The sequence below is a fragment of the Gorilla gorilla genome, chromosome 13 (assembly GCF_029281585.2).
Source record: "Gorilla gorilla gorilla isolate KB3781 chromosome 13, NHGRI_mGorGor1-v2.1_pri, whole genome shotgun sequence".
Taxonomy (NCBI): domain Eukaryota; kingdom Metazoa; phylum Chordata; class Mammalia; order Primates; family Hominidae; genus Gorilla; species Gorilla gorilla.
In genome coordinates this window covers 58,934,858-58,953,576 of record NC_073237.2, presented here as the reverse complement: position 1 = coordinate 58,953,576, position 18,719 = coordinate 58,934,858, and the positions used below count along the sequence as shown (strand labels likewise).

Below are 18,719 nucleotides of genomic sequence, written 5' to 3'. Positions count from 1 at the left end.
GCCACCACCACTGAAACTAAGCTGGGTTAGACCTGAAGCCAGCAGAGCACTGGGTCTCATCCAAGGCCTGCTGTCACCACCACCTGGCTACCACCTATGTTCACTCAAGGCCCTAAGGCTCTACCACCAGCAGGTGGTGAAGCCAGCCAGGTTTGTGTCCTTCCCTTCAGAGTGTCTCATTCCCCAAACCCCAGGCCAGTCCAGTAATACTGTCTGGAAGCCAGGGATTAGAGTCAAAATTCTTAGCAAGTTGTCTGATATTCTGTTCTGTTGTGGCTAAGCAGGCACTCAAACCATAACACAAAATTCTTCCCACTTTTTCCCCTTTCCACAGGCAGAGGAGAATCTGCCTCTGTGGCCACCACTACCACAGGGCCATAGTGGGTTCTGCCTGGCCACTGCCGGGCAGTCATCTTCAGGTGTTTATGAATCATTAACATAATCCATATAGTTAAATATTTATTTGGAGTTAACTGTGGACTAGGTATTTTACATCATAGTAAGCAAAGTTTCCCAAATTTAAGTTTTATTTCTCATTCATGACTTTTGCCCTGTTCTCATACTACCTATTCATTGTAACTGTTAAACTTGAAAGTCTCTTTCAAAATAAATGAATTTATACTTTTACCATAAATGGAAATCTAGTACCATTTTTGTGAATAGAAGATATTATGAAGGAATACAATAAAAACAATTTTATAAGTCTGGGCATGGTGGCTCACACCTGTAACCTCAGCAATTTTGGGGGCCTAGGTGGGAGGATCACTTGAGCCCAGGAGTTCAAGACCAGTCTGGACAGTGTAGGGAGACCCCCATCTCTATAAAAAATAAAAATAAAAAAATCAGCTGGCCATGGTGGTGCATGCCTGTGGTCTCAGCTAATCTGGTGGCTGAGGTGGGAGGATTGTTTGAGCCTGGGATGTCTTGATTCATAAACACATGAAGATGACTAAAATCTCCCTTTAAATTTGTTTATACTGCTTTTTCTTCTATGGCTTTCTTTTTTTCACAGATCATGTCAATATAAACACATACTGGGAACCAGGAGTTTGAGTGATTCTATATGAATGACTGTATACTATTTAAATTTTGATGAACTACAGAGTAGTTTGAGCCTAGGAGGTTGAGGCTGCAGTGAGCCATGATTGCACTATGGCAACCCAGCCAGGATGACAGGGTGAAACCCTTTCTCAAAAAAAAAAGTTATGAAAAATATGGTTTCCTGCCAAACTCATAATTACTCCTTTGTTAAAAAGGGCAATTAGCCCTTTTTATGCAAGGTGCTTAAAAATAAACTAGCACCTCATTTAGATACTCTCCTTACGTAAATAAAAAAGATTGAAGAGGAGTTGAAAAAAGATTTTTTTCCTATGTGATTGTTTACTTCAGTATTTGTATGTCATCTAAAATGGTGATATAGGACCTGCATTAAAGTGTTCCACCTGTATTAGTTTGTTAGGCAATTTATTTAATCAGAAAAAATAAAATAAATTTACAATTTAAAAATATTTTGGAATTTACACCTGCCACAAAATGAGACAGTTTCTTCATTCAAATTTCTTACTCATGAGGAGGCATCAATTGGTTGGAATCAGAGAGGTTTCTTACCTTTAAGTTACAATTGCTTTCCTTTGAGTTGCTGTGACAAATCTACTGTCCCCCAAGTGGTTTACCTTATTTCAACCATAAATCATACAAAAATTTACCTATGAAAATTTGGATATTATTGTAGATAATACTGTAGAATTTGCTATGGTTTAAATTTTTAAGAGCTTTGAGGTGCATAAAAATACATCTAAGTGTACATTGATTTTTAGTAAATTTATAGTGTTGTGCATCCATAATCACAATCTAGTTTTAGAACATTTATATCAGCCTTAAAAAGTACTATGCCCATTTGTCATCAACCTCTTCTCCCATTCCAGCCTCAGAAAACCTTGGCCTACTTTTTGTCCATTTGATTTAGCTTTCCTGGAATTTTCATATCATTGGAATCATATGGTATATGGTCATTTGTGTTTGGTTTTTATTTAGCATAATGTTTTTGAGGTGCATCCAGGTCATAATATTTCTTTTTTCGAAATGTGTGTAAACTAAAGGATACAAGTGCAGTTTTTTTACATGGACATATTGCACAGTGGTAAAGTCTGGGCTTTTAGTGTAACCATCAGCTAAAGAATGTGCATTGTACACATAAGTAACTTCTTATCCTTTATCCCCTTCTCATCCTTCTGAGTCTGATATCTGTTATTCCACCCTCTATGTCCATGTGGTAGTATTCCTTTTTGTTGCCGAATATTTTTCCATTATTTGCATATGCCGCATTTCTATCTCCATTCACCAGTTGACAGGTATTTGAGTCATTGTGAATAATACTCTCATTTTGAACGATTGTAATACTGCTGTAAACATTTGTATACATGTCTGTGTGTGGATAAATGTTACTCTTCTAGAGAGATACCTAGGAGTGCAACTACTAAGTCATATGGCAAGTTTAACTTATTGGTAAAGTGCAAAACTTTGTTCCAAAGTGACTGTAGCATTTTACAACCCCACCAATAATGTATGGAAGTTTCTGTTTCTCCACACCCGTTCTAGAGGGTTTGTAGTGGTGTCTTATTTGTGGCTTTGATTGGGTGTTTTTCTAATGACTAAAAAATGTTTGGCATGATTTCATTTGCTTATTAGCTATTTATATATCTTATTCCATTTATATATCTTATTAGCCATTTCGCTATACCTATGTAGTTAATTATTCAAATCCTTTGTCCATTTAAAAAAAAAAACAGTGATCTGATCTTGGGTCACTGCAGCCTTGAACTCTTGGGCTCAAGTGATCCTTCCACCCCAGCCTCCCTAGTAGCTGGGACTACAGATGCCCAACAGCATGCCTCACTTATTTAAAAATTTTGTAGAGACAGGGTCTCCATAAGTTGCCCAGGCTGGTCTTAGACTCCCATCGTTGGGCTATCCTCCCAAAGTGTTGGAATTACAAGTATTAGCCACGATGCCCAGACCATTTTTGTTTAAGTGGAATATTTCTCTTATTATTCAGTTGTAAGAGTTCTTTATATGTCTTGATACAAATTATTTAGCAGATATATACTTCGCAAAGTTCTGCAGCATTAAGTACATTCACATTATCATGTAACCATTACCACCATCAGTATCCAGAACTTTCATTTTCATTTTCCCAAACTGAAGCTTCGTACCCTGTAAATGGTAATTCCTAGTTTTCTCGTCCCGTCAGTCCCTGGAAACTACTATTGTATTTTCTGTCTTTATGAATTTGATTAGTGTGGGTACCTCAGACAAGTGGAACCACACACTATTTGTCTTTTTGTGATTGACTTATTGCACTCAGCATGTCTTAAGTTTTATCCATGCTGTAGCATGTACCAAAATTTCCTTCCTTCTTAAGGCTGAATGATACTCCATTGTATATGTACATACTGCATTTTGTTTTATTCATTCATCTGTTGATGGACACATGGGCTGCTTTTACCTCTTGGATATTGTGAATAATGCTGCTGTGAACATGGGTAGACAAATATCCAGATCCCTGCTTTACTTCTTTTGGGTACATACCCAGAAGTGGACCTGCTGTTTCATTTGGTTATTCTATAGGTTTTTTTTTTTTTTTGAGAAATTTTGCTTTTTTTTTTAATGTTAAGAAATTGCCATATACTGTGTTTCCACAGTGCTACATCATTTTACATTCTTACCAGCAATACAGTGGTTCCAATTTCTTCACATCCTTGCTAGTACTTGTTTTCTGTTGTTTTGATGATTGCCATTCCATTGGGTCCAATGTGGTATGTCATGGTTTTGGTTTGCATTTCCCTAATGGTTATTAATGTCGAGCATCTTTTATGTACTTGTAAGTCATGTGTATGCCTTCTTTGAAAGTGTCCGTTGAAGTTCTTTGCCCATTGTTTTTCTTGGGTTATTTTTTGTTGAGTTGTAACGCTTCATGTATTCTGGGTATAATCCTTTATCAGATATGTGGTTTCTAATACAGTTATGCTCCACGTAATGGCATTTTGAGATGTTCCTGTCAACAGACTGCATTATATGATGGTGGCCCTATAAAATTCTAATGGAGCTGAAAAATTCTTCTTGCCTAGTGACAATAGAAATTTTATATAGTGTAATGCATTACTTTTTCTATGTTTAGATGTATTTAGATATAGAAATATTTACCATTATGGCACAATTGCTTATGTATTCAGTATAGTAATATGCTATATAGGCTTGTATCCCAGGAGCAATAGGGTATACCATATAGTCAAGGTGTGTAGTAGGCCATAACGTCTAGGTTTGTGTTAAGTACCCACTGTGATGTTCACATGATGACAAAATTGCCTAGTGATGCATTTCTTGGAACTTATCCCCTCTTGTTAAAGTGACACGTGACTGTATTTTCTTCTATTTCAAGGGTTACATTTTTACTCTCTTTGTAGTAGCCATTGATGCACAGCATTTTCAATTTTGATGAAGTCTGTCTCACCTATTTTTTTTTGTTGCCTGTGCTTTCAGTATCATATCCAAGAAATTGTTTTCAAATCCAAAGTCATGAAGTTTTTGGCTTGTGCTTTCTTCTAAGAGTTTTATAGGGTGAGGTCTTCTGTTTAGAGTTCTGATCATTTTGAGACAATTTTTGTATATAGTATAAGGGTCCAGCTTTATTTTTTTATATGTGGATATCCAGTTTTCCCAACACTGTTTGTTGAAAAGACTTTCTTTCCTTTTCCCCTTTGAATGGTCTAGGTAGCCTTGTGGAAAATAATTTGACTATTTATGCAAGAGTGTATTTCTGGACTCTATGTTTTATTCTGTTGGTCTATATGTGTATCCTTGTGCCAGTACGACAGTATTTTGATTGCTGTAGCCTTCTAGTAAGTTTTGATGTCAGGAAATGTGAGACGTCCAACTTTGTTATTTTCAAGTTTGTTTTGTCTATTCGAGGTCTCTTGGGAATCCATATGAATTTTAGGATGGATTTTTCTGTTTCTGCTAAAAATGCTGTTAGGATTTTGAAAGGACTTACACTGACTATGTAGATTGCTTTGGGTAGCATTGACATCTTAACAATATTAAATTTTCTAATCCATGAACAGAGGATATCTTTTCATTTATTTGTGTCTAATTTCTTTCAGTGATATTTTGCAGTTTTCACTGTAGAAGTCTTTTGCCTGATTGGTTAGGTTTAGTCCTAAGTACTTTATTCTTTTTGATGTTACGGTTTGCTGATTTTTCTGTGTTGATTTTGTATTCTGCAGTTTTCCTGAATTCATTCATTCTAACAGGTGTGTTGTTGTTGTGGAATCTTTAGAGTCTTTACATATAAGATCATGTCATCTTCAAACATATAATTTTACTTATTCATTTCCAAGTTAGATTTCTTTTATTTCATTTCCTTGCTGATTGCTCTGGCTAGGGCTTTAGGTATTACGTTGAATGGAAGTGGTAAGAATGGGCATCTTTGTCTTAATTCTGACCTTAGAGGAAAAGCTTTCCATCTTTTCACCATTGAGTTTGATGCTGGTTACAGGTTGTTGTTTTGTTTTTTGTTTTTGTTTGTTTGTTTGTTTTTTGTTTGTGTGTGTGTGTGTGTGTGTGGTGGTGGTGGTGGTGGTGGTGGTGGTGGTGGTGGTGGTGGTGGTGGTGGTGGTGGTGGTGGTTTTTTCTTGCTCTGTTGCCCAGGCCGGAGTGCAATGGTGTGATCTCGGCTTACTGCAACCGCCACCTCCCGGGTTCAAGCAATTCTTCTGCCTCAGCCTCCCAAGTAGCTGGGATTACAGGCGCCCGCCACCATACCCGACTAACTTTTTGTATTTTTAGTAGAGACAGGGTTTTGCCATGTTGTTCAGACTGGTCTCGAGCTCCTGACCTCAGGTGATCCACCTGTCTCGGCCTCCTGAAGTGCTGAGATTACAGCTGTGAGCCATCATGCCTAGCCAGGTATAGGTTTTTTATATATGGCCTTTTTATTATCTTGAGATACTTTGCTTCTATTCATAGTTTTTTGAGTATTTTTAGCACGAAAGGATATTGAGTTTTGTCAGATGTTTTTTCTGACTCAATTGAAATGATTATCTGTTGGTGGACACTTAGGTTGATTCCATATCTTTGCTTATGTTAACAGTGTGGCTATGAACTTGGGGGTGCAAATATCCCTTTGATGTATTTATTTTGTTTCTTTTGGATAAATACCTAACAGTGGGATTGCTGGATCATATGGTAGTTCTATTTTTACTTTTCGAGAAATCTTCATACTGTTTTTGGTAATGGCTGTAGTAATTTATATTTCCACCACAGGAGTTCCCTTTTCTCTGCATTCTCATCAACATCTGTTATGTTTTCTTTTTAATAATTGCTATTCTAACTGGGTTAAGATGGTACCTTGTGGTTTTGATTTTCATTTTCCTGATGATTAGTGATGTTGAGCCTCTTTTGATGTACCTGTGGCCATCCATATGTCTTTTGAAAAAATGTTTATGTCTTTTGCCCACTTTTTAATGGGAATGTTTTGTTTTAACTGTTGAGTTGTTTGAGTTCTTTGTATATTCTGGTTTTTAGTTTCTTGTCAGATGCATAGTTTGCAACTATTGTCTACCATTCAAAAGGAAGGTTATTTCTTTACTCTGTTGGATTGTTTCCTTTGCTATGCACAAAACAAGTCTCAAAAAATTTTAAAACTCTGGGAGGCTGAAGTGGGAGAATCATTTGAGCCAGGGAGGTAAAGGCTGCAATGAGCTATGATTGTGCCACTTCACTCCAGCCTGGCAACAGAGATAGACCCTATCTTAAAAAAGAAAAAAAAATTAAACTCAAAACTATATCAAGTGTCTTCTTAGACCACAGTAGAATCCTCAAACTAGAAATTAATACCAAGAGGAACTTAGAAAACTGTCTAAATAAATGGTAATTACATAGAATACTCCTGAATGTCCATTGGTTCTTTTTCTGCTCCTTTGATCTTCTCTTTGCCTTCTGTAACACCAGAAATTCAAATAGATCACTTTATGGTGTCCCATATGTCATGTAGGCTTTGTTCATTCTTATTTATTCTTGTTTTGTTTTCTGAGTTATTTCAAAAATCTGAAATTCATTCTTCTGCTTGATATCATCCATTGCTGAAGCACTTGAATGTATTTTTTATTCCACTTAGTGAATTCTTCGGTTTGAGGATTTCTGTTTGGTTCCTTTTTTATGATATCTGTCTTTTTGGTGAATTTTTCATTCATATCTTGAATTGTTTTTCTGATTTCTTTGTATTTTTGTGTTCTCTATCTCACTGAGTGTCTTTAGTATTATTTTGAATCCTGTTTCTGGCATTTCATAAATTTCTTTTTTATTAGAATCTGTTGCTGGAGAATTATTGTGTTCCTTTGGAGATGTCATAATTTCTTGGTTTTTTTTTTTCACATTACTTGTATACTTACAAGTTGATGTCTGTACCTCTGGTGTAACAGTTGCTTCTTCCAGTTTTTTAGATTGGCTTTCAGAGAGGTAGACTTTTTCCTGAAGATCTATCCGTGGTGTTGGTTGGGTAGGGCACCTTGTCTTTGATTCTGGGTGTGTGCAGTAGTGTATTTTTCATATGACCTTTTTAGCCATATATAGCATTAGTGGTGTCTGTGATTTCCGCAGTGGTTTAGGGTGCAATTGTTAGCAGAGGCTGAGGTGAAGTTCTCCTGGGCAGTGGGATGCTAGGTTAGGCCAGTCCTTGGGCACCAGTGGTGGCAGCAGCAGACTGTGTGCCTGTCCTTCGGCCCCAGGGTACACAGGCATGGTGTTAGCAGGTTTAATTGAGTTGATTCTTAGGCCTCCATATGGCTTGCTTAGGTGCTGGTGGTTGCAGTGGATGACCAGGTGAGTGAGTAGGTCCTTGGATCCCTGGGCAGTGCATGTGGTATGGGCTATGGCAGTAGTTGTGATGGTAGCATCAGGCTGGGTGGGCTGACTCTCAGGCTTCCCTATAGGAGTGCGTATGTGTGAGTGGCAGACAGGGTGGGGTAATCTCTATGCTCCAATCTCTATGCTTGGGCCCTTGGGGGTGTGTGGTGCCAGGCCAGGTGGGCCTGTCTTCAGGCCCCCTGGTAGAGTGCTCAGGTAGCAACAGTGGATAGAGAGAGCCTTTCCTCAGGGCATGTGCATGTCCACTGTGGCCCTGCTACTAGAGGGGATAGGGTTGGTGTCAGTGTCAGTAGCCTCACACCAGAGGCTGGGGTGGGGCAGGTATGGTGTGCTTTGCTCCAAGCAGTGTCAGGAACATTGACACTGGCATGCTGGGAGATTCTGTCCTCAGGACATGTTCAAGTGTGCTGCAGTCTTGCTGTTTGTGGAGATGGGTTTACTGTCAGTGGCAGCAACCCCAGGCTAGCAGGGTTTAGGCTCTCAGAAGTGTATGCTTTGGCTCTTTTTGTCCTTGTGATAGCCTCCCCGGTATACCCTCCCCAGTGCATTGCACTTGCCTGTTCTCCACAGTGTAGGATTTTATATATGCTTTAATACCAGGGACTCTGCCACTCTGCTGGGTCCAAGTGGCATTGCATCACTGTAGGCCCCCAGGTGGAAGCAGGGAATGTTAGTAGGGCTTTACTAATGTGGAAATGCAGGGACTCTTGTGCTCAAGGGCAGGATGGAGCCTGTTAAGAGCTGGACTGAAAATGACACCATGCTGTAACTGTTTAGGTCTCATGCAGGTGGTATAGGACCCATTGTGAGCTCTCTCTCTGGAGCAGTGTCATCACGTGGTCTCTAAGAAGTTCTCTATGCTAGTCTCTGGACCCCCTCTCTGTAAGCTAGGGTTGCAGGAGTCCGTGGTGGGAGTGTGAGCTGCTGGGTATCTCTCATTTACCTTTCCCCCACACTGGAGATCTGCTCTGTGCTCCAGGTCGATAAAGGCCAAGCAAACAACCTTGCTTCCCTCTTCTTCCTTGCTTTAGGTGTTTCCTGTCACTTCTCTGCTAAATTCCAGTGTTGCGTCTTAGATTTCTGTTGAAAGTGTGACTACTCCCTGTTTGGGGTTTTTTTTTTTTTTGTGAAGGAGGCAAGGGCTGATGTCTCTAGTCAGCTATCTTGAAGCCCCTCCTCTATTTTTGCTGTTGTTGCCTGTGCTTTTCAGGTCTTATCCAAAAAATTCCTTGCTCAGACCAATATAATGAATCATTTCCTTTATGTTTTTCTTCCAGTAGTTTCATAGTTTTGGGTCTTACATTTAAGTCTTTAATTTTTTTTTTTTTTTTTTTTTTTATTGAGACAGTCTCACCCTGTCCTTCATTCTTGAGTGCAGTGGTGTGATCTCAGCTCACTTCAACCTCCACCTCCTGGGTTCAAGTGATTCTCCTGCCTCAGCCTCCCGAGTAGCTGAGATTACAGGTGCATGCCACCATGCCCAGCTAATTTTTGTATTTTTTTTATTAGAGATGGGGTTTTGCCATGTTGGCCAGGTTGGTCTTGAACTCCTGATCTCAAGTGATCTGCCCACCTCGGCCTCCCAAAGTGCTGGGATTACAGGCATGAGCCACCGCACCCAGCCTCTTTAATCTGTTTTGAAATGAGTTTTGTGTATAGTAAGATAAGGGTCTAATTTCATTCTTTTGCATGTGGCTATCCAGGTTTCCCAGCACCATTTATTAGATTATCCTTTCTCCAATGTGTGCTCTTGGCACCTGTTTTTTGAAAATCAGTTGGCTGTAAAAGCATGGATTTATTTCTGGGCTATTTTGTTCCATTGTTTTATTTGCTTTTATTGCCAGTACCATGGTGTTTTGGTTAATATAGCTTTGTAGTATATTTTGAAGACAGGTAGTGTAATTCCACTAACTTTGTTGTTTTTGTTCAAGATTGCTTTGGCTATTTGAGGTCCTCTGTGGTTCAGTATGAATTTTAGGCTTGTGTTTTCCACTGCTGTGAGGCATATCATTGGTATTTTGGTAGGGATTACATTGGATCTGTAGATCACTTTGGGTCATATGGACAATTTAACAGTATTAATTTTTCCAATCTATAAATATCTTTCCATGTATTTGTGTTTTCTTCATTTTATTACTGTTTTATAGTTTTCATTGTAGGGATCTTTTACTTCTTTAATTAAATTTTTTGTTCTTTGGGTTTTTTTATAGCTATTAGGATTGTTTTGTTGATTTCTTTTTTCAGCTAATTCACTATTAGTGTATAGAGGCATTACTGGTTTTTGTATATTGATTTTGTATTCTACAACTTTACTGAATTATTTTGTTCTACCACTTTTTTGGTGGCATCTTTAGGGTTTCTATATGTAAGATTGTGTTACCTGCAAATAGAGTTAATTTGACTTCTCCTTTCCAATTAATTTGGATACTTTTTATTCTTTTTTTTTTCTTGCCTAATTGCTCTGGCTAGGATTTCCAGTACTGCGTTGAATAAAAGTGGTGAAAGATAGTATCCTTGTCTTATTCCGGATTAGAGGAAAAGATTTCAACTTTTCCTTATTCAGTAGTGTTAGCTATGGGTTTGTCATATATGGCTTTTATTGTGTTGAGTTACATTCTTTCTATTCTTAATTTGTTAAGAGTTGTTGTCAAGAATAGATGTTGAGTTTTGTCAAATGCTTTTTCTGCCTCTCCTGAAATGATCATGGGGTATTTGCCTTTTATTCTGTTAATGTAATATATCACATTTATTGATTTGTCTGTGCTGAACCATCCTTGCATTCCTGGGATCAGTCCTACTTGATCATGATGAATTGTTGAATTTGGTTTGCTACCATTTTGTTGAGGACTTTTGCATCTGTGTTCATCAGGTATTTATTTTTGTGAATGTTGACGTCTAGTTTGAATACTATTCATTGCAAAGACTGTCTTTTCTCTGTTGTACTTCCTTTCCTTGTTTGTTAAAGATCAGTTGGCATATATTTGTGTGTGTCTATTTCTGGGCTCTCTATTCTGTTCCATTGATTGATTTGTTTATTATTTTGTTAATACCACACTTTCTTGACTACTTTAGCTTTATAGTAAGTCTTGAAGTCAGGTAGTGCCAGTCTTCCAACATTGTCTTCTCCAGTATTAAGTTGCTAGTCTTGGTCTTTTGCCTCTCTATATCAACTTTAGAGTGACTTTGTTGATATCCAGAAAATAAATTGCTGGGAATTTGATTGAGATTGTATTAAATCTGTATATCAAGTTGGGAAGAACTGACATATTGTGACAGTATTGAGTCTTTGTATTCATTAACATGGTATATGTCTCCATTTATTTTTTCTTCCTTCCTTCCTTCCTTCCTTCCTTCCTTCCTTTCTTTCTTTCTTTCTTTCTTTTCTTTCTTTCTTTCTTTTTTTGAGACGGAGTTTCACTCTGTCACCCAACCTGGAGTGCAATGGCGCAGTCTTGGCTCACTGCAGCCTCCGTCTCCTGGGTTCAAGTGATTCTCCTGCCTCAGCCTCCCGAGTAGCTGTGACTACAGGTGCACACCACTACGCCTGGCTAATTTTTGTATTTTTAGTAGAGATGGGGTTTCACTGTGTTGGCCAGGTTGGTCTCAAACTTTTGACCTGGTGATCTGCCTGCCTCAGCCTCCCAAAGTGCTGGGATTACAGGCGTGCACAACCACACCCAGCCTGTCTCCATTTATTTAGCTCTTCTTTGGTATCTTTCATTAGTGTTTTGTAACTTTTTTCTATAGATAAACGTATTCTGTTACATAGTTTTTTAAAAATGCTTTTTACATTTTTTATGTTTTTGAGACAGCATCTTACTCTATCACTTAGGCTGGAGTGCAGTGACATGATCTCAGCTCACTGCAACCTCTGCCTCCCAGGCTCGAGCAATCTCCCACTTCAGCCTCCTGAGTAGCTGGGACTACAGGTGTGTGCCACCATGCCCAGCTAATTTTTGTATTGTTTTGTTTGTAGAGACAAGGTTTCACCATGTTGCCCAGGCTGCAAGTGTGTGTTTTTTGTTTTTGTTTGGTTTCTTTTTTTTGGAGATAGAGTTTCACTCTTGCTACCCAGGCTGGAGTGCAATGGTGTGGTCTTGACTCACTGCAACCTCTGCCTCCCGGGTTCAAGCGATTCTCCTGCCACATTCTCCCGAGTAGCTGGGATTACAGGTGACTGCCACCATGTCCAGCTAATTTTTGTAATTTTTTAGTAGAGACGGGGTTTCACCATGTTGGCGGGCTGGTCTTGAACTCCTGACCTCAGGTGATTTGTCTATCTTGGCCTCCCAAAGTGTTGGGATTACAGGCGTGAGCCACTGTGCCCAGCTTTGTTTTTGTTTTTGAGATGGAGTTCCTGTTGCCTAGGGTGGAGTGCAGTAGCACAGTTTCAGCTCGCTGCAACCTGTACCTCCCAGGTTTAAGCAGTTCTTCTGCCTCAGCCTCCTGAGTAGCTGGGACTAATTTTTGTATTTTTAGTAGAGATGTAACCACACCTGGCTAATTTTTGTATTTTTAGTAGAGATGGGTTTCACCATGTTGGCCAGGCTGGTCTTGAACTCCTGACCTTAAGTGATCTGCCTGCCTTGGCCTTTCAAAGTGTAGGGATTACAGGCATGAGCTACTGCGCCTGGCCTGCAAATGTGTTTATAATGACAAATTCCACTTTTTTATTGCTGGTATATAGAAAATTTATTGACTTTTGTATATTAATCTTGGATCCTGTAACCTTGCTATAGTTACTTATTCTAGGAGGATTTTTGGGTCAATTCTGTCAAATTTTCTACATAGATGATCACATTATCTATGAGTAAAGACAGTTTTATTTATTCCTTCCCAATCTCTTTACCTTTTATTCCTTTTTGTGGTCTTATTGAATTAGCTGGGACTTCCACTATTCTGTTGAAAAGCTGCTGTGAGTGGAGACATCCTTCCCTTGTTCCTGATCTTAGCAGGAAAGCCTTGAGCTGTAGGTTTCTCATAGATGTTCTTTATCATGTTGAAAAAATTTCTTTCTATTCCTGAGAGTTTTTTTAAAAATCATGAATGAGTGTTGTTCTGTAGTTTGCTCGGTGTTTTTTGTTTATTTGTTTTGTTTTATGGAGACAGAGTCTCGCTTTTTTGCCCAGGCTGGAGTGCAGTCTCACAATCTCAGCTCACTGCAACCTCCACCTCCCAGGTTCAAGTGATTCTCCTGCCTCAGCCTCCCAAATAGCTGGGATTATAGGCGCCTGCCACCACACCCAGCTAATTTTTGTATTTTTAGTAGAGATGGGGTTTCACCATATTGGCCAGGCTGGTCGCAAACTCCTGACCTCAGGTGATCTGCCAGCCTCAGCCTCCCAAAGTGCTGGGATTACAGGCATGAGCCATGGTGCCCGGCCTTGCTCAGCGTTTTTATCTTGGTTGTTAGATTTGTTAAGTGCTCTTTCTGTGTTTATTGAAATAATCATGTGATTTTTCTGTAGCCTGTTGATGTGATGGATTATATTAATTGAGTCTTGAATGCTGAACCAGGCTTGTATGCCTGGGGTATATCGTATTTGGTTATGGTGTTTAATTTTTTTAATACCTTGTTGGATTTGATTTGCTAATATTTTGTTGAGAGGTTTTATATCAATGTTCATAAGAGATGTTGATCTGTAGTGTTTTTTTGTTTTTGTTTTTGTTTTTGAGACAGAGTCTCGCTTTGTCACCTAGGCTGGAGTGCAGTGTTGTTGTGATCTCGGCTCACTGCAAGCTCTGCCTCCCAGGTTCACGCTATTCTCCTGCCTCAGCCTCCTGAGTAGCTGGGACTACGGGCACCTGCCACCACGCCCAGCTGATTTTTTTGTATTTTTAGTAGAAACGGGGTTTCACTATGTTAGCCAGGATGGTCTCCATCTCCTGACCTTGTGATCTGCCCACCGTGGCCTCCCAAAGTGCTGGGATTACAGGCATGAGCCACCGCGCCTGTAGTTTTCTTTTCATGTAATATCCTTTTCTGATTTTGGTATTAAGGGAATGCTGGACTCAAAATTAGGAAGTACTCCTGCTTCTATCTTGTGGAAGGCTTTGTAAAGAATTGGTGTAATTTCTCCCTTAAACGTTTGGTAGCCTTCACCTATGAACACATTTAGTCCTGGTTCTTTCTGTTTTGGATGATTATTAATTATTAATTCAGTTTCTTTAATAATACAGGCTTAGGTTTAGGTCTTTGTTTTGGTTGATATGCTTGCAATGTTGAAAGCCGATAGTTTAATATCAATATTGTCTTTTATTTTACTGTAAAAATACTTTGAATACTCTATGTTATCTTAAATTTTATTTGTGTATTTTTATGAGATATTGATAAAAAATACAACTTTTTTTTTTTTAATCACACAGCCTAGTGTGTTAATTGTAACCTACAAGGAGCCTGCAAAATCATCTACTCAGTTTGGATCCTACAAACAAGCTGAATGGAGGCCAGATAGTACCATGATAGCTGTATCAGTAAGTAGATTTTACCGCTAAATAGTGTTTTCTTATGAAATCATTACATCGCATTTAAATTTGATTCTCTTAGATGACTTTCTTTCAGTCTTTTGCACTCATAAGTATTTATTTTATTCTGATAGGAATTGCTTTACTGATTATTCTATGTGGATTACTCCTACTATAGCTTTTCTTTTGACTCTGCTGCTTCCTTAACAAAGCACCTATATCCCTAAACATAGCACCTGTATCCTTTTCTGTTTGTTGTTCTCACTTTACTGTTTTGCCCTTGAAGTCTAACTGCTTTACTAATTATTCTGTGCGTGTTACTCCTACTATAGCTTCTGTTTTGACTCTGCTGCTTCCTTCCATCCCTAAACATAGCACCTATATCCTTTTGTTTGTTGTTCTCACTTTACTGTTTTGTCCTTGAAGTCTTATCTAGTTTTTTAAAACATATTCACATGATATTCTTGAATTTATATTTAAAGTCCTCCCTTCCATTCCAAAAGATATTCCAGAAAATAATAAGCTTTATATGCATATGTCATACTAAAATTTCCATATCCATTTGGATCTGTTTCTCCTTTTTTTCTTCTGTTCTATTAAATGTGCCTAGATATGTTTAATTTTACCTTTTCAGTTCATGTTTCATCACTGTCTAAGGCTGTCATTATGACTTAATATGCATTAGCAGTAATATATGTGGTTAATTAACATTATTGAGCACCTCCTATCTGATGAGTACAATTGTAATCAGTTTACATGGATCATCCCATTTAATCTTTAGGTAAGTGCTTTGAAGTAGATATTATTATCCTTCATAATGGATGTGTAAATTGAGGATCTGAAAAATTGTCTTATCCAAGGTTACATGGGTAGTGTATATTAGAGAGATAAGGTATAAACTTAGCTACTCAGCTTCCATTTACTATATCCTTATATCTAACTTATCTCTTTGCGTTGGTCCCTTTCTAGTCCATACTATATATAACACTGACTAGGTTAATAATCTGAAATGTTCCATATGATGAAAAATACTGAGTAGTTCTACGCTTCCTATAGCAGGAGTTTGCAGATGACTGACCATGTACCAAATACGCCCTGGTGCCTGTTTGTACACAGACCATAATGTAAGAATAGTTTTTACATATTTAAATAATCAAAACAAGTCAAAGAAGAATATTTGCTACAGTTGAAAATTATGTGATACTTAAATTTCAGTGTCCATAACTAAAATTTTACTGGGGCACGAAAATCCTCACTGATCTATGTATTGTCTGTAACTTCTTTCAAGCTACAATAGCAGATTGAGTTGAAGTTCTTACAGCAAGTGTATGTGGTGCTCTCATTGCTTTGCTCTTCTGTTCAGTGCACTGTGTAGTAACACAGTTGTAACTTCATAACATTTCAAGTGTACACATATTGCCATTCTGTGACATTTTATATTATTTTTATTCTAGTACATACTCATGTCAAAAGAACCAAAGAAGAGAAAAAGACTGTTTTGTTTTTAAAGCACACTGTAGTGTGGTTTATTTTATTATTGAATTAGATGGCAAAATATTGTATTTATTATTCAATGGCACTATAGCTATGCCAAAAGAATATAAGCTGACATCACTAGACTAAGCACTTATCAGAATGTACTGAAGGTTAAGTTAGAAGAATTAAAAAATTTAGCACAGAACAGCTCACCACAAAATTCCTTCACAAAAATAAAATATGAAAATGAAAGTGCAGTAAAAGTAAGTTTGCTTGGTTTTTGATAAATTGACAGATGTTATAATACTGCTCAGTTGTAAATTTCAGTGGTCCATGTGAAGTATGAATTGACTAAGAATTACTGTGAATGACCTGCGGAACAATTCCAGATGAAAAAAATTCTCAAAGGAGTTGAGAAAATACTAATTCAGTACAACCCGAAGTAGAATCTAAGAAGTTGTATTAATTGATAGTAGTAAAAATCCACATGGAGCAGCAAAAGACTTAGTTGGACAGATTTACAAAGTTTGTGAAAATATAAGACTTTTAAAACCTATGGTTAGTGTAAATTTTTTCAGAGATGGAAGCAGGAATATCTTGAATTGCCCTCCTCCACAGCTGTTATGGCTTGGGTAGTGATAAAAGTTTATTGGAAAGTTTTTTTTGTTTTTTTTTTGTTTTGTTTTTTTTTACCGAGACTGACTTTTTTTTTTCTTTACTTGAAGGACCACCCTCTACCACTTAACAGACACTAAATAACTTTGGAAAATAGCTTTTCCTGTATTAGAAAACGTTTTCAAATATGAAGTATGTAAAATCTCATTAAGGACCAGCATTAACAGATGAAAATTTGCACTCAATTTTGATGATAGGGAGAAGTACTTTAAACCCCAATTTACCAAAAATGTTATTTCCACAAAAAGAATCTAATTCTCGTTAGTGGGTGTATATTACCAAAAAAAGTTGTACTTTATGTTAAATGTTACAGTACAATATGTTAAAGAACTATTCTTTTCCCATTGAATGGTCTTGGTAGTCTTGTTGAAAATCAATTGGCCATTGGTATTTGGGGTTATTTCTGGATGCTCCATTCTGTTTCATTGTTATATATGTCTGTCCTTATTCCAGTACCACAGTTTTTAAATTACTGTGGCTTTGTAGTAACTTTTGAAATCAGGAAGTGGAATCCTCCAATTTTATTGTTGTATTTCAGGATATAAGTCATGTCAACCCATTGTCAACCCATTGTAAGTTGAAAATACCATAAGTCAAAAATTTAACAGCCCCAAACATCCATCATAATGTCGTAAGTTGAACCATCATAAGTTCAGTATCATCTATAGTTTTGACTATTCTGAGCCAGTCCCTAAGATGCTATATGACTTTTTGAACTGGTTTTCTATTTCTGTAAAAAATACCATTGGGAATTTGGTAGAGACTGCGTTGAATCTGTAGTTCTCTTTGGGAAGCATTAATTTAAGTCTTCCAACCTATGAACATGCAATTGGTCTTACCAGTTATTTAGACCTTCAATTTCTGTAAGGAGTGTTTTCTGGTGTTCAGTATGCAAGTCTTTTTCCTGCTTCATTAAATTTATTTTTAAGTTTTAAATTTCTTTTTGATGCTATTGTAAATGGAATTGTTTTTAAGTTTCCTTTTTGGTTGTTCATTCCAAGTGTGTAGACATACATCTGATTTTTTCCAACTTTTAACTTCAGGGTACATGTGTAGGATGTGTGGGTTTGTTACATAGGTAAACATGTGCTATGGTGGTTTCCTTGCACAGATTATGCCATCACCTAGGTATTAAGCCCAGCATCCATTAGCTATTCTTCCTGATGCTCTCCCTCATCCTGCGCCCTGCCTCTCCATCCTCTAACAGACCCCAGTGTATGTTGTTTCCCCCATGTGTCCATATGTTCTCATCATTCAGCTCCCACTTATAAGTGAAAACATGTGGTATTTGATTTTCTGTTCCTGTGTTAGTTTGCTGAGGATAATGGTTTCCAGCTCCAATCATGTTCCTGCAAAGGATATGATCTTGTTCCTTTTTATGGCTGCATAGTATTCCATGGTGTATATGTACCACATTTCTTTTATTCAGTCTGTCATCAGGGGGCATTCAGGTTGATTCCATGTCTTTGCTATTGTGAATAGTGCTGCAGTGAATATATGTATGCATGAATGTTTGTAATAGAATGATTTATATTTTGGGGGGTATACCCAGTAATGAGATTATTGGGTCAAACGGTATTTCTGCCTCTAGGTCTTTGAGGAATTGCCTACTGTCTTCCATAATGGTTGAACTAATTTCCACTCCTACCAACAGTGTAAAAGCATTCCTTTTTCTCCACAACCTTAACCAGCACCTGTTGTTTTTTGACTTTTTAGTAATAGCCATTCTGGCTTGTGTGAGATGGTATCTCATTGTGGTTTTGATTTGAATTTCTCTAATAATCAGTGATGTTGAGCTTTTTAAAATGTATTTGTTGGCCACATTTATGTCTTCTTTTGAGAAGTGTCTGTTCATGTCCTTTGCCCACTTCTTAATGGGATTTTTTTTTCTTGTAAGTTATTAAGTTCATTGTAGATGCTGGATATTAGACCTTTGTCAGATTAATAGATTCCAAAAATTTGCTCCCATTCTGTTGTTTATCTGTTCACTCCAATGATAGTTTCTGTTGCTGTGCAGAAGCTCTTCAGTTTGATTAGATCCCATTTGTCAATTTTTGCTTTTGTTGCAATTGCTTTTGTCATCCTTGTCGTGAAATCTGTGCCTGTGCCTGTGTCCCAAATGGTATTGTCTAGATTTTCTTCCTGGGTTTTACGTTTAAATCTTTAATCAATCTTGAGTT

General features: G+C 37.7%; 1 protein-coding gene across 5 annotated transcripts in view; it reads left to right on the top strand.

Annotated features, from left to right (window-relative positions):
* The window catches only part of RIC1 (RIC1 homolog, RAB6A GEF complex partner 1), a 151,274-nt gene that overhangs the window by 13,515 nt on the left and 119,040 nt on the right, over positions 1–18,719 (top strand). For all 5 annotated transcript variants that reach the window (XR_010130214.1, XM_055350606.2, XM_063696418.1 and 2 more), the window contains exon 2: positions 14,290–14,397. Coding sequence is in view for 4 of the 5 variants with exons in the window: in XM_055350606.2 (XP_055206581.1) it covers positions 14,290–14,397 (108 nt within the window). In the remaining variant the exon portion in view is untranslated. The remainder of the gene's footprint in view (positions 1–14,289; positions 14,398–18,719) is intronic.